The sequence below is a fragment of the Physcomitrium patens genome, chromosome 10 (assembly GCF_059467195.1).
Source record: "Physcomitrium patens ecotype Gransden chromosome 10, ASM5946719v1, whole genome shotgun sequence".
Taxonomy (NCBI): Eukaryota; Viridiplantae; Streptophyta; class Bryopsida; order Funariales; family Funariaceae; genus Physcomitrium; species Physcomitrium patens.
In genome coordinates, this window is record NC_143419.1 from 5,005,592 (window position 1) to 5,022,429 (window position 16,838).

Here is a 16,838-nt window from a genome sequence, read left to right on the forward strand (position 1 = left end):
TTTCTCACATGGGCACTCATCTTACAAACAGGGCCTGGTGTGAGTGGCAGTGGCATCTGTCTGTTTGGTGGCAGATATGTATGTGTGTGTGTGTATGTGTGACTGTGTGTGTCTATAGACCTTGACTTATAACAAGGAATTGAATTCATTAAATGAATGCAGGCATTATTTGCACTGCAGGTTGATTGTGTAGAGACAGTTTTGGAAGTGGGTGAGGCTGGTGCATGGAGGACCTTGACTTTTGGCCTCACCACTAGCTTCAGAAGGCACTTCTCAAGAGTCTTTTCTAATATATATATATATATATATGTAATGTTGACACAAGAAGTTTATTGGATCTATTTTTTTGTTTTGTTTTGTTCTTTATAACAGACAGATGCTTTGCTGCAAAGACACAGTAGCTGGCACACATCCATGCTACAGGGGTAGCACTCCTTGCTCTGGAGTCTTGTAAGTATATCAAGTGTCAAATCATGAATTTAGAGCTAAAAATAAACAGGCAAATTTTGCCTTACAGAAGGAAATGTCATGTCAGGGTGTGGGTCTTGGTATTGGGGCTCAATCATGCTTGAAGTCACCAACAAAGCATTGTCAAACAATTAATAAGTTGTTAATCGCTATTAAACAGGTACATTCAAGTTTGTGTTGAAAGGAGACTGGAGTTTGGGTGAGTTAGGTTGATGTTGTTCTCCAGGTCTCTTTAGATTTATTTTTATTTTTACAATAAAAACAGTGAAGCATTTTCTAGACTATTGTTGTTACTGAGATAGACGTAGAGAATGAGAAAGTTTAGAGTGAATGCAAGGTAATTATGGAATTGTGAAAGTAGGGGTGATTTTGAAGAAAAAAGTGCAAGCAATAGTATGTGGTATTTGTAGAAGGATTCACAACTTTATTGTGGCATCATATACTAGAATCACATGTAAAAGGATTCAGCTCACAGGCAGTGAGGCACAGGGAGGCAGAAACATTGGAAGTTGACAAAAGATTGGTTTTGTTGTATTGACAGGTTTTTTGAATACCAAATAGAAAAAACACTGGTTTTCAAGAACAAATAAAGATTCAAACAACTAATGAGTTCAGTTTTTTTCTACCAAAATTTTAGATTCGAAATCTATGTAAATCAATACTGATAAATGTGATTACCAGATTGTATGTACATTCAAACAAATCATACAATGATTTTTTCTATAAAAAAGTTCATAGTAGTTATTTTGTGTGTGATTTCAATATCATGGTTCAAAAAACACATATTTTTAGTGCTGACGTTGTTGTTTGTTTATTATTGTGGTGAATTTATAAATTTTTTGTACTTTATAGAAAGACATTAAGAGAAATAAAATAAATAAATAAATAAAAGCTCAAATAATCTATAATTTGTAATTTTCAAAAAAAATTACTAAAAAATTTGTGATATGTTCAACCATTTTTAAATAAGTCACCACTTCTTTCTTCTTCTTCTTCTTTGTAGAATTTAGCATTCATTCGAGAATTGATTTTATGTATTGATTTTGGATTTTTTATATACTTTTTTTTTCTTTTTCATAGAAGTAATGAATTAATGAATAGTCTTTTATCACTAATATTTTTCATTTTGTAGTAATATCATTGACAACCTTTCAATACTCTGTTAAATTCAAAAACAGCTCTATCTTAGTGTTTTTAAAGTAGAAATTGTTTTGAAAAAAGTTCTTAATTACTTTACATCTTCTCCCTTATTTTAAGACATATCCTTTACAGAAACATTAATCTCACTTAACCAAAAATTAAATTTTTCTTTTTTCTTTTTCTTTTAAATATAAAATTATAATTTTTCAATAAAACCTTGATTACTTGAATAGATTATAAAAAGTTCTTAGACTCTTTGTAGAATTTTTTTATTCAAATAGTCATCCATACAATTTTAATTACCTCAAGTAAAATTCAAATACACATATGCTAATAGGTTCTTTCAACATTTGGAAGTCCATAACCTTTGATTATGTTATATATGAATATTTTTAAAATTTGAAATAATGTTAGGATTGAATAGATATAATATTTTAGGACTTGATTTATTTGATTTAATTTAGTTACGTTATAAAAATCATTTTTTAGCATTTTTACAATTGAAAAAGTAAAAATAAGATGATTTTACTACAAACTTTACCAACTATGTCTAGAGGTTATTAAGTAGAAACAAGTTTGTGAATGGAAATTTAAATTTTGTTACATTAAATTTTATGTGTTTAATATATATATATATATATATATATAACTTTTAAAAATATATTTAGGTTTATTTTATTAATAATATATTTCATCAAAATATTATTTTTTAAATATAAATATATATATATATATATATATATATATAAAAGTTGAAGTTGATTATAAATTAGGTATGATTTGTGTGCAAGAAAAAAACAAAATTGGTCTAAGAGGTTTATTTTTACTAAAGCTTGATTCCATTTAAAGTTACAAAATTTAAGACTTTTCAAACATGAATAATTGGTCATATACAATTTTTATAAATTAACATTATTGCAATCTTAAGAAAAATTGAGTTTAGAAAAAATCAAACAAAAGAATCCAAAAGAATCATCAATCACAAAGCTATGTATTCTGATTATATATTGTGATGATAATATGAACAAGTATCATACCATGTACAAAACATTTTGAAAGATTGTTGACAATTCATTATGATGCCTAAAAAACCAAAGATAGAATTATGAAATGGGATATAATTCTATCTTACACCATTTATCTTAGATTAGAAAAAATATATACTATAACCACCAAAAACTTAATCCATTGCAAATATTACATCACTAATTAGGAGGTTTCAAACATGGCCTTTTGGGATGATATTTCACTTGTGATATTTGCTCAAAGTATTTTGTGATATTTCAAAATATCACTTGATCTTTTACCAAATCACCCACTTCATGAGGTGTGTGATTTTGAAATTGAAATAACAAGAGGGGTGGGTTAAATATCAAAAAATGTGTCGCTTCTTCAGCTCTCTTCCCTCTTTGATATATCACAAAATATCAAGGGGTATTAAAGTTTGAACGGTGATATTTTAGAGTTGATATTTCAAGTGATCTTGGGGGCTGAATCCCAATTATTTGGTTTAGCAAAAGTGTCATGTTTGAAACCCCTATTGTAAACCCTAACCACATTCCAATCAAGTTGTCAACAAACTAACCAAAAAAAATTCCACCCAGGAGCAACTTCCTAGAAAATTGCAACCATTGACCAGATTTAGTTATTGAACCACATTGCTTTTTAATTCTCTTGCACTTCAACTCTCAACATGAAAATCAAACACCCATAATCAAACACATGAATCTCCCACACTGAAAACACATGGATAATCAAAGAGGAAACGTCTGACCACACAACAAATCCATTACAATAATCAGCGGTCTTCAACTCTCACACACGCCAAGCATCTACTTGGGCATTAATCACAAGAGTGCGGGGGGGGGGGGGGGGTTTGTTCCAAGCTCTCCATCTCTGCGCAGAAGGAGCAGGGCCACAGTCCAGACACAGTGCTAGTTGCAGGGAAAAACATGCTCCAATTCATGCAACACATGGGAGGAAAAATAAATGCGGAAGAAATAGCAGCAGGGGAGGGAAGGGAAGAGGGAAAACACAATGAACCTGGAAAGGCAAGGCAAGGAAAGGAAAGTGGGGTGGGGTTGGGGGACTGGTGAGCTCGCAATGGAGGATGCATAAATCACAGTTTGGTAGGGGAGCCTGAAAGTGTGGCAATTGCTGGACGTCTCGCTGTTCCCTGTACCGAGCATTCAGTACTCCCTGACACCGCCAGTGATGGTCTTTACGCAGCTGGTCGTATCATCCATTCTTCCAAACACATCACTGTCCACCACACCGAGGTTGATGAGAGCTTCTTTCCCCCACTTTGGGATTATTCTTATGCTTCGAAGCTGGAATGTTGTTACCTTGATACATTGGGTGGGTGCTGCTACTGCTGCTTAGTTGAGTCTATCTCAAGCAAGTCGAGGAGCTTCACAGGGAAGCAAGTTGGAGAGATTCACAGGCGAGCACGTAAGATTTACTCAGAAGATTGGATGTGGCCTTGTGAGCTTCTAGAACTGCTGATGGGGAAGCATGTGCACGCTTGAGGGCGAACACTAGCACACGTGAGGCAGTGTATATCTGCGGTGGTTTGATCTGTGGGTTTTTGGTGTTGAGGTTGGTGGGTTAATCATGGTTACGCAGCAATTGATCCGGATTCTTGTAGCTGGGTTTACAGTATCGTAGATGGGAGGCAAGGAGTGGTCGGTTGTGGTCGTTGTTCCATGAATCGGGTGCTGTGTTTTCCGGAGGCGCGGAAACCTGGTCTGGTAGCGCGTGAGAGCAAGGACGAATGCACCGGCGATGGTGTTCATAACGTGAGTGATACACAACGCTTCCATACGAATGAGACGCTGCAAAGACGCTCCGTAAGTAGGAAGCTTCTTTTCCTCCCGGGACGCCAGCACGGCTGCTGAGGTCCTATCGAAACGGCACCAGCATTGCTGCCGGACGGCGACGGACTGTTGACGGACTGCTACTGATGGGATACGCCCTAAGGCAAAGTGGAAGAAAAATATGGGTGGTACACCTGGATCCGTGAGAAGGAACTCCACTGGTGATTTCGGCTTGTACTCGTGCCCCATTTCATCTCATTCGATCCGGTCAGAGTAGGAGAGAGCCCTTTGCAGGCTTCAAAGAGAGCTAGCTACTATTAAAGAAATAGCCTACGTAACTGGGAACGATCAGTACCTAACTCAGTATTAGGCGCTGACGATCCAGCTAGGTCGCGGCATCGGACAAGCAAGCGAATTACGTCGTCGACCAGACACTCGATCCCAGTCTAGTGCATCAAGCAATAAATTTGGTCATTTTGCGTAGAATTATTCTTAAGTCAATATTTTGTCCGCTTTCCTCTTCTCTACAGTACTCTCGATGCTCTGCAGTCTACTCTATCCTTCGAGGTTGACCGCCATGGCTTGACGCTTGCCGCTCACCACAGCGTCATCGCTTGTTGGGGTGCACCGCTGCAGTGACCTTTTGATGTGTCCCAGAGTCGGTTCGCTAGACGATGGAGATTGTAGCGACTTCCCCCGAATCACAACCATTGTAAGTTCAAATAGCCTCGAGCATTGTCGCTAGGATGCTAGGTGGTACCGGAGTGGAAGTAACGATGGTGGAGTTTCACATGGATTGTAGACGACAAGGCTGGTAACGTCACAATGTAGGAACTCGTTGAAGCTGGAGTGGGACTAAACATGTCAAAGCAGAAGCTGCCCAAGCTGTGGGCAGGCTTCGCACTCCTGAGCATTATTCTTGTGTGCTACCCAATCCTCGCCCTTTCAGGAGTACATTCCTCGTCTCCAGATTCCAAGGGTGTCCCATCTCGACGCAAGCTAGCCAGAATCCACAGGCATCTACACAGAATTAATAAACAAGCCGTAACAACTATTCAGGTCAGTCTCTTCATGTGCTACAATCTATTCAGGTCAGCATTCAGGTCAGTATTCAGGATCTAATGTGAAATCTCCTTACACTTATGAATCAGTATTCTTGTAGATTGTGGAGTTTATGCGTCATGAACCGTGCTCTACCTCCAACAGGCTCTTGATTCTCTCCAGCTATTCGGCACCTAGAGTTCGTTGTTTTCTTCTGTAATTAGCCGCCCACAGGGTTTTGCCATTAGACTCAGAACTCTCAGGATGGACCACAGCTACGTGTGGTATTTGGGCACGATGAATCTCTTAGCTAGGATTTTGGTATCGCACCGAACTTAATTGCTATGACTAGGGAATTACATCAACACATTCGTGGTTAATTCAACCATTCTGAGATTACTTATCTATCGTGGAATGCAGAGTGTGGATGGCGATGTCATCGACTGCGTCGATATTAGCCGGCAACCTGCCTTCGACCACCCTGCATTGGCCAACCACACTGTCGAAGTATGTAAACATTTGCTTTTCTGTTGTCATACAACTGTCATTAAAATCAGTAAAAATAAAAAATCCGAACTTACGCCGCTGCCAATGTGAGTTTAGATCGACTAGCTCATAGTGCAATACCATTCTGGCCACGCAGAATCCACCAGAAATGCTCCCCTTCACCGCAGAGGGATCAAAAACGGCATTTGCATACAGTGCTCCAAGATTCCGACCTCAGCTATGGCATCAAAGTGGGCTGTGCCCTGAAGGCACGGTCGCCATTCGACGCACACTGATGAAAGATGTGTTGCGATCAGGCAGCTTCGCAAGTTACAGAAAGAAAAGAAACGGCCTGGCTTCGGTGCCGCAACCGAAGAAACCCCATTCCATGTCTGAAAACGGCCACGAGGTGAGCTAATCACTCACTCTACCCCCGATAAAAGTCCATATTCAACAAGTGTCATTTTGTTTATCACGTCAATGAACTGGTGATACTATTTAAGGTTACAGCAGATTGGACTAAAACAATGTTTCTGGAAACTATTGGCAGCATGCAATTGGGTACATGCAGGGTGATACTTACTATGGAGCACAGGCAACCATAAATGTTTGGAGTCCCAGTGTCCAAGTGCCCAGTGAGTTCAGCCTCTCTCAAATGTGGCTTCTCGCTGGCTCCTTCACCGGGGACCTCAATAGCATTGAGGCTGGCTGGCAAGTAAGCCCTTCTCTTCACTAAGCAAACGATGCTTATTAGGTCCTCGCACTCTTGTTCTTTCAAGTTTACAGGATATTGTTCACTGTGGACTAAAGCCAGATGATACATTCCTGTAGGTGAGCCCTCAATTGTATGGAGACTACAGCCCAAGGCTTTTCACATATTGGACGGTACTACTTCCAAATACATTGCCTCCGTCACGCAGGATTTCCGAAATTTGTGAAATGAGTTTATATTGTTATGCGATATGTAGTGGTATCAAATGGTGGTTATGACATGAGGTGTTGGCCTGGTGATGTCCAGACAGATGCTTACCAGGCAACAGGATGCTACAACCTTTTGTGCTCTGGGTTTGTCCAAACGAGTAATGAGATTGCTATAGGAGCGGCTGTCACTCCCGTTTCCAGTATTGATAGTTCGCAATATGATATTCGCATCCTTATCTGGAAGGTGAGTGTGCATCCGTCTAGTTATAAATTCTGGGATTCATTAATAAGTTCTGCCCTGGACGAAAGGTGAGCGTGTTACACTGAACTTTGAATAGACAGCATGATACGCCCACTTTCCTAGCATGTGATGAGAGTTTTTCACAGGAAGCTTCATTTTTGTAGACAAAACTTCTCTGATCTCTGCGGCAATCATAGTAATTCATCGGGTGCTCGCCAAGTGCGCAACAGGGTTTTTCGTTTACTCTGGAATTAGAGCCATATTTTAAGTAAAGTCTTTCCCTTCTATCCTGAAATGGCTGAACCCATGTATTAAACTCGGGCTGTCGTGGACTCATCGTGATGAGATTTTTGCATTCTCAGGACCCAATCAAAGGCAATTGGTGGATGCAGTTCGGAGAAAGTTACCTTGTAGGCTACTGGCCTGCAGCGATATTCACACATCTAGCAAGTAGTGCGACAATGTTAGAGTGGGGAGGGGAGGTGGTAAACACACAACCTTATGGCCACCATTCGGCCACCAGCATGGGAAGTGGCCAGTTTGCAGAGAAGGGCTTCGCACAGGCTAGCTACGTGCGGAACATCAAGTATGTGGATGCAAACAATGTGCTCAAAACTCCTGTGGGAATGCAAACGCTAGCTGAGCACCCAAATTGTTACGACATTCAAAGTTCTGTCAACCCGGAATGGGGTGCCTACTTTTATTACGGAGGACCAGGTCAAAACTCCAATTGCCCCTAGGGTGCAGGGACTAACTATAGTGGTAGAAGAAATTTTCTGTGCTGGAGACTCTGCATTGTGGAAGAAAATGTTCAGATAACTGTCCAACATCGAGCAGTAGAGTATAATAAACCAGGCTGCAGGACAAACAAAGCCAGTCAGGCAAGGTGCATTTGTGATCCGATGGCGTCACACAATTATGTTGACGCAATGGATCATACATTCACCCTGCAACACCATAGGCTAATGCAGAAAAAACTGCAACTGTTTCACAAGTGTAGATAGTGTCTACTAGAAGAATTTGACAACTCTACAAATACTATTACTCCTAACATATTTATCTGAACAAGAAATTACCAACTTCATAGCTAAAAATACATGTTTTTTTTTTTTGAAAGGGAGTGACATGTGCCTGTTATTATTGTGATTCTCATTTCACATTCTATCCACAATCACTGTCCCTCCCTGCAGTTTAATCCTACTTACACCTGGTTGACTATAGTCACAACTCATCGCCTTCAAAAAAAAAACGGCGGATGTGGATCAAGTCTGAAGGAGTCACAAATATACTTTACAACACCTAGAACAATATTTGCTATCGGCACAGATGTGTGCAGGCATTATGACTTGTTGGGATTGACAACTATCAAATCCAAGCTAAGGAGCCACGATCGTGTGCAGGCTGAGGACGTCCTCTCGTAGGTGTAGGAGGTCTGTGCTCATTTAGTTCCTGTATGATGAATCAAAAATACTTATCAATACACGATTCTATTGTTACTTTCATTACTAGAGCTATTACTTTAAAGATTTAGCCCGTGTACGCTTTGAACTTCACTTACATTGTCAACGTAAAATAAATGTACTAAAAGAACAGAAATTATTCGTTTAACCGTAATCGACACGAGACCTTTAACTAGTGCTTGTGTGTGTAAACACACACATACATACGTAGAAAGAAGCTGCACTGTACCTGCATCCAAATGTCGTCAAGATGGTGTTCAGGAGAGTGCTCAGGCGAGGTGATCGCAGGTGGGAGTGGATGGATAAGCTTGGGAACTACGACTAAATCCCTCCCGAGAACCAAAATTGCTCCTGCATTATTCGCCGTTCCTGTACGATCAAAACTCTTTTATCAGATGTTATCATAACGAAAATTTAAACATCCATTATTAAACGACCGAGTGCAAATACAAATGAATAGTAGAAATATTGGAACTCGGATACAGAATCGTATTCAGAGGTTGGGACACGTACCGCAATAATTTGTAGCAGAAAATAAGGTGATCAAGTGACCTTGGGCAAATCGTTCAAAGCCATCCATTACACATTCATGAGCTCTCACAATGAGCTGGAGATCATTATTCTTACAGAACTCCATAACACGATCCGGCTGCAAATTACAATCCAAAGACACTGTTGAGAAGAGCTCATCATTTCAAGCAAGAATGGGTACGTAGCCAACTGCTTTCCTTACTTTAAAAGCTATCGTGCTTCAAACTTCAATTGTATGTGCTAAAAACTCACCCCAAAGGTTACCAAGCCTGGACCTCGTGCATTTGGACGCAGACCCTCAACACTATCATTTTCAGTTGGATCAGACCTGACACACATCTTGTTAAGTCAGTCACAAAGACAACAAAAAGTGAAAACACCTGGAAACACCAAGAATAAGATGCCAGCTAGACAACGAGATTCTGAATGAGATACTGGCAGAAGTTGCAGTGACCAGATTTTTACTATACCACAAAAGGTCCATGAGCACAACAGAACCAGCCTCCATAGTGATAGGACGTTGCAGATCTTCAATCTGGCGCACATAATTAATAGACCGTCCAATACCACCATGCATACAGATGATCTTCTTCTCAATCAAAGCTGCAAGTGGCAACCAATTAAAGAGCTGATTGATCCGTTGCCATGCCCAAATGCCATCACGCTCCCCCTGGAATAAAACCCAAACGTCAACACCAAAGCTGAAAGTGAAATTGATTGGCAGGAAGGAATCTTGTGAATTTAAGTGTTCCAGACATCGTCTCATGATTTAGCTGTATAAAATACAAATAGAGAGTGACGCAGCATACCATGCGCTCTATGCATTCAATACGAAAACCGAACAGGGCATTTATATCAGCAGCTTCATGATTGCCTCGAATGAGATGAACATTTGTTGGATACTCAATCTGCCTCAAATGAGATGATTACATGGATATTAGGAGCATGAGATGAATCGAATCCTTTCCACAACCGCTACATCAGATGGAAAATTTAGAGAATCTAGATAAATAGTTTTGAATATCCAGTAGAAGTATACTAATATTTACTTCCCATTAATCTAGAGCACAGGGAAGGAAAACAAATATTGTAACAGTTGAAGGCTCACCTTCAGGGCGAGTAGAAGAGTGATTGTTTCTAAGCTGTGCTGCCCTCTATCGACGTAGTCTCCCAAGAAAAGGTAATCAATATAACTGCAAAACCACCATTCATATGATGAAAAATGTAGAAAGTGAAAAACCAGCATTACTTGTTCTTCACTATTTCATCAAAAATTAACTTTTCACCATAATTCGAATTGAGATTCTGCGGAACAGTCAAACAGATGTCAAAAAGTATGTGCTAAGGAAACACATACGTAATATCTCCTGCTGTGGACGGGGAACCGTATTCGTCAAACAAGCGCATGAGATCTCCGAATTGACCATGTAGATCACCAAAGATTTTTACGGGGGCTCTTATTTGTAGCACACTCGGTTCTTGGGCAAAAAGTCTTTCTGCTGTATTACAAAGATCAGCTATTTCATCACAATCCAAGAAAAAATGTCGTTTCGTGGGTGGTTTCCAGCCTCGCGGTTTGAGCAAGTACGACAGTACCTGCACACAGCACTACTGTTCAGCATTGCACACCAGAAAGAAGTACAAGCTCAAGCTTCAGAACTGAGAACACATGGGTGCAGACTACAAGACTTATAAAATGTAAGCTAGGCACACGTGTCATGAACTTTTAACCACACCTTGAAACTCTGAAACCTAGTTGAAAACACTAACAAAAGAACAAAACCAAAGATGAAACTGCTCAGGTAGCAGGAGCAAACCAGTGAACAAAACAAAAACAAAAAAAACTAATCGATCGATTCAAAATGAATGCAGATGTGCCTAATCCATTCCTTACACGTAATCTGGTGATCTAGGGAAGGTGCGAAAACACTTGAAGTACCTTTTTCTGCACACCACTTATAGACATTTGACGATCTAATAATTGTCTTGCATAAGAGACATTATCAGGAGTTCCATAGCTGACTCGCCGTCCCTCATTCTCAAACTGATCAATTGAAAGTTGCCTAACTAGTCCACCTAGAGCACCTCCCGACTCCGCTGCTACGACAACCTGCGTTCAACAACATACTAGATGGTTAACACGCATACCACAAAAATAATTTGTGGTCATATGACAAGGTAATCGGGGCTATTGGAAAACAAAGCAACCTATATCAAGTAAAGAACACAGCACACTGGTTAAAATCAACAAAGCGAGAGAGTGCTTACTGCTCTATGATGCAGCCTCACACCCGCAGGGGGAGTGTGAACTGGCGTGGCGGGAATGGATGGTCTGTTCAGACTCATAAGAGACCTTGGGGATGGTGAAGAAGGTGGTTTCCCACTTGGAGTGGCTTCAGCTTCTCGATCCTTATCGGAACTATGCGGCTCAATTTCTCCATTCTGATCACGAAATTTAGCTTCAGCAGCGGCCAAGGCAGCACTTATTGCTTCTGCTTCAGCAGTAGAAGCTTCCACAAGGGACTCGACTCCTCTTCTTTCATTCCTACCAAAACAAAACGAAACAAAAATAACAGATTGAATGCCAGAAAATAATTTTAATATTTTGAGTTTTATATATACAACAGAATCTCTATAACAACACAGCTTGATATGAGAAGAAACACTTGATCTCAAATGAAAAGATCATAACTAAGATGTCTAAAAAATTACCGGGTCATTAAATGTTCTCGACTCCTCGAAGTGAAGACTTATGCTTAGTCTTTTATTAAGCAATACTCAAGAATTGAATTGTTTTGGAAAGATCATTAGAAAAAATACTAACAAAGTGAACAACAAAAATGAACATATATTGGCAAAATCGTACCTGTGTCCATGTGACAAAGCATTTGCAGTGCTTATATCCATTGATGTATCGCCATTCACGGGTGCAGCGACTGGATTAGCCATCAAGACAGAAGCTCCATCAGCTCCTAGAGAATCAGGATGTGGTACTTTCCGCACTTCCTGAGGTTTATGGGGCGAGAATGAGTGATGTGATGCCGCCGCTGCATGCAAAGCAGCAGGCGTGGTTTCCACTGCTGCTAGGTCTTCTGCTACCAATAAATCATCCAGCAATACTCCTGTTCAACACACGCAAAGAATCGATTATAAGCGAACGATTATCCAAGTCTCAATTGATCTTCAAGGTGAATATCTTGATTTGTATTCCAAAAACTGCAAAAAACTGAATCACGACTTTGCATACATCCACTTGTGACACCTACAGCCCATGTTAAATCTTCCATGCATTTGTTCCTGAGCTTAATCACATGAAAGATCACAGATGAAATTTAAATTGTTTTTACGTTACTATTAAAACATTAAAGGATGGAACTCAAGCATCAGAAACGAAATTTTTGAAACTATATACACCTTGTGTAAGAAAATTCGACCACGGCAATAAGGAGAAAAGAAAGAAATTCACCTCCTCTAAGGCCGCCATACATGAAAACAAGGTCACCTACAGAGGCAGCAGCATGCCGACAACGTCTTGTTAATTCATTAATTGCATCCCCACCAGCTGCATCATTACTATACCTCCCTGTTCGTGGGCTTGTGACTACCCCTCTTCTATCACACCACACTCCAGCAGCTGTGTCCAGAACTGCAAAATCACAGAAACGAAGCACAACGTCACAACCCTAACGTAACACATGAAATGATTTGTCTCTATGAAGAGAGATGCAGTACTGCCACCACAGCCCGTTTTGTAGGACTTCGGATTAATCTGTAACAAAATCTATGAAATGTAAACTATCATATCTACATTGCCGAATATGGATAGTGAGTGATTTCTGCAGACCTGCCACACTAGAAGAGTCCTCAACCATTCTCCCGCCACCAAGAGCTCCGCCGGAAACATGTAGTCTTGCATTTACAAATACCTGCACAACATATGTGGGAGCTATATCCTGTTTAATAAGACAGAAACTGCAAGGTGCCACTGGACTTTTCAAGTGTAGTTATCTCAAACCACTGGCTATAAGCCATACAGATCTACAATAAGATAATTTTGTATAATGCAATCTCCAGTAACATTCTGAAAAAAGACTTACAGCTGCATGCTGATATCTTGGAGATGGAGATATGCCAGGTGCTACTGCCCATTCCCACCTACCATCACGATGCTTTGCAAGGCCATATGCACTATCAAGTGGCTGCCAGAAAATAAAAAGCCTCGTGATTAATCAGTAGCTTCTTGACACATTGCACATCGCTTCTGAGTTGTATTGGACAATTTTCGCAAATAACTATTAACAAGAATTCCAACTCGGGCTAAGATGAGAACAGATAATCATACCATACTATGGACATCCCTTCCACCAGAAAGTAGTAATAGACCATCAGATCGTGCACACGCTGTCGCATACCTATATAAAAAAAACATGTCAAAACTTATCTCAAGAAAGAAAGAATAAATGAACCAAAACTTCGTGCTAGAACGATCCATTGACCCAAGTCTACATAATGACGGGTAGTGGTACCAAACAAAAAACTAAACAATAATTATATTATTTCCACGCATAATTAGCAATCAATTAACACGTCAACCAAGCATACACACGTAAATAAGCATTAACTTGATCTATAACGATCAATCAGCACACTTGTTACAGAGAGAAGCACCTCATCAAGCTCCTCTATATAAACGCAGTGTTACGAAACCCTAATACGAAAATTTCTGTACATGTAACCTACATGCATGGAGGAGGGCCATCGCCTTCTGGCTCCAGCTTCCTCCACTCGTAGGGCTTGGCCGCTGTATCAAGGGCCCATACATCCGCGAGTGGGCGTTTGCCTGGTAGGACAAATTCTTGTTAGAAAAATTTAATATCAAGTTGAAAATGTCATAAATGATTATTTAGTTCAATGGGTGGTACACGCACCATCGTTTCCGCTGATGGAGAGAAGAAATCGTTGTCCAACTAAGGACATTACGTGACCATAGCGAGGGCCTGGACCTGGTCCTTGTACAACCACCCTGCCAAAGATGAAATCCCTCCCCCTCAGTAACTAAGAGCAGTTCGACATTCTCATCGACGCAAAACCTTCTACGTAGTGAAAAGTAGACCGACGTCATAAATTCCACGTCCAATTTACTGACCGATTCAAGAGAATGGCAAAGAAAATAATAAGCATCTTCACAACCTCTGGAAATAATCTAGTCTGCAACAGTTTTTTAGGATAAATCCAAGATTTGACAAGTAATCGTCTAAAGTCAAATCCGGGCAATAATCCGACAATAACAGCCTACACGCCGATGTACATCGTATACCACTAACCTGTGCCATCTCGGCTTAGCTTGAGTTAGGTCCAAAACATGTAGATCGTCCGTAGAGAGCCCGGCCGGTCCTATGCCTCCCTGTGCATACTCCACCTTTGTCAGCTCTTCTAGAACAGTTGCAAAAGATAACAAAACAGCATACTAGTACAAGCAGCTTCTTAGCGTTGTGACATTAACCCTCTCTATGCCACACCTGAATCACCACCATAGTGCCTACAGCAGTTGCTGCATGAGCAGCTCGAGGCGAAGGAGGATCTCCGACAGGTGTAATCCTGCATCGCATTCAAGTAAATGTTGGCCACGCATACTTTAAGTATCCTAAAAGCCTGCTGGACGGACAATAGCTACACGAAATGCCGGAATCAATAAACTTATCATATGAACTAATTGAAGTAAAATATAAATAAAATATAAATTCGTGCATTTTCCTCCCTCGAAATCCTCAAAAACCAAATAAAAGGTAGAAAATAAAAAATCATGACTTTCAGCTCCTAAACTCACCATGGCTTGAAGTTCTACAGTGAGTTGACCTAATATCCAGTGATTAAGCAGTCTCACCGTAACGACCGTACTATATTTAACTGTCTCGTATGAAACACTAAACCCCCGTGCAAATTCTTACGAAGTCCGATGCGCCAGTATGGTTTACAAACTAAAATAATTAGAAATGTAAAGTTGACGAAGGCTGACCTTGTCCATTGGTTAGACTGCACGTCATAACAGTGCACGTCTGCAGTAGCACCTGCCAAACCTAGACAACCAGTACAACAGGTAGTGAGTTCACAGAGAAACCACTTTCTGTTGTACCAATGGATGTCAACTAGACATGATAACAAGATGATTGTTAAGGAAAAATCCGGGATTCTCCAAAAGTGATCGATTAGTGGGTGATGAGCCGGAATTGACAAGTTCTAATTAGGATGAATTTGACTAATCATTTCGATTTGAATTCAGTGCCTCAAAAGTGTGTTACGGAGGTCACGAAAAATAGATCAGAGACATGTACTCGCATACGACTTCTTATCGTGGGTTATTTTTCAGCCCCTTTAAAGGCGCCAAACTCCAGTGCATATAAAATAAAACCAGCAACCTATCCGATCCTGCTCTAAAATCCCTCGAAAATAGTTGTTCTCCTAAAAACAGGCTGAGTTCAATAGAAACATACGAATGCCAGCTCCAGACGAGGCAGCTTGAGGACCAGCCGCGCTGCTCCCCTCCAAGGCCGTCGCCCCACCAAAAAGAATAAGCCTCGGACCAATATATCCAGGGGAGCCTTCTTCATTCACAGAGGCCACAGCCGTCAATGTATGGCCGCAACGTGGACCAGGCCCGTCATCTCGCTTTTCAATTACAGAGTTCACAACCCTGTACGTAGGCGCCGGTCGAGGTCCAGACAGCTGTTGATGCTGCGGATGAGAGTTCTGCTGAACCGGCGCTGATGGAGCAGCTTGCTGCGACGCTTGCTCCACTGAAGCCACAGCAGGCGGCGACGTCACAGCCTCTCCTCCCCAAGTATCCCCTGAACGAGGCTCCGACACCACATTCGCCGTTCCTGTCAATGCCTCGGTCTGTTTCCGGTCCACCTCTTCATCCTCGCCCTTTTTCACCTGCTCGAGCTTGTTCTCTTTCTCTCCATCCTGCTCTATCGTCTGCACTTCCTGCTCACCGTGCCGCTCAACCTCCTCCTGCTCCCCCATTCCTCCAGACGCATCTACCTCCATAACCCTAAGTAACACACCCTAATCTCATCTACCTCTGCGCTCTCCACCCTCATATCGTACCCACGCCATCTCAGTTCCAACCATTAACACTAACGCACTCGATCCATCACCACGCACAACCCTCCCAGAGACGAAGTCCCAAAAACTCAATCTCCCTCCCTCCCTTTCACGAATCGACTACTTCTAATCGAACTGCATAACCGCACGCTGAAACGCCAGCTCACAATCAAATGCAACAAAAGCACCCGTCGGGCAACGGAACACATCCGCACGCAACAACGTCAACGCAGATGGAGCTCTAGAGAAACAGAGGCTTCGGGACTCCAAAAGCTTCACTCACAGAGAGAGAGAGAGAGAGAGCGCGGCCAAGGGTAAAGAAAAGAAAAAGTAAAACGAGGCATAGCGGGAGACAGAGACGCAAACGGAGCGACAGACAGACAGACAGACAGACAGACCGACCGACCGACCGACGGACGAACACCCGAGCCAGCCAGCCAAGTCAAGCCAAGTCCACCACCTCCCTTCTTCCCTGCCCTCCCTCCTCTCCACCTGAATGGATGCACGCACGCTTTGGGGGTCGGCGCCTGGATTTGATCCCCCCCCCCCCCCCCCGCATTCGTCATCCTCGACTCGTCTCCTCGTCTCCATTCCCGCTTCCTCACTGACCACGCACTGCTGGAAATTTGG

At 41.4% G+C, this 16,838-nt stretch overlaps 2 protein-coding genes across 2 annotated transcripts; one reads left to right on the plus strand and one right to left on the minus strand.

The window, feature by feature from the left end:
* The first annotated feature begins 3,636 nt into the window (after positions 1-3,636).
* LOC112287722 (protein neprosin) lies at positions 3,637-8,229 on the plus strand. The gene is made up of 7 exons (XM_024531053.3): positions 3,637-5,483; positions 5,886-5,972; positions 6,109-6,360; positions 6,502-6,666; positions 6,783-6,836; positions 6,970-7,116; positions 7,476-8,229. The coding sequence occupies exons 1-7, from the start codon at positions 5,286-5,288 to the stop codon at positions 7,851-7,853; spliced, it is 1,281 nt and encodes a 426-aa protein (XP_024386821.1). The 5' UTR covers positions 3,637-5,285; the 3' UTR covers positions 7,854-8,229.
* Positions 8,198-16,505, minus strand: LOC112287721 (serine/threonine-protein phosphatase BSL2 homolog). The gene is made up of 21 exons (XM_024531052.3): positions 15,596-16,505; positions 15,121-15,181; positions 14,624-14,702; positions 14,429-14,508; positions 14,033-14,127; positions 13,845-13,944; positions 13,447-13,516; positions 13,202-13,303; positions 12,949-13,030; positions 12,571-12,750; positions 11,971-12,226; positions 11,373-11,649; positions 11,044-11,214; positions 10,462-10,700; positions 10,213-10,297; positions 9,914-10,012; positions 9,575-9,774; positions 9,357-9,432; positions 9,087-9,222; positions 8,803-8,942; positions 8,198-8,562 (listed from the first exon to the last, which is right to left on the minus strand). Exons 1-21 carry the CDS (start codon positions 16,149-16,151, stop codon positions 8,479-8,481), a joined length of 3,168 nt encoding a protein of 1,055 aa, XP_024386820.1. The 5' UTR covers positions 16,152-16,505; the 3' UTR covers positions 8,198-8,478.
* Between the last annotated feature and the right edge of the window lie 333 nt (positions 16,506-16,838).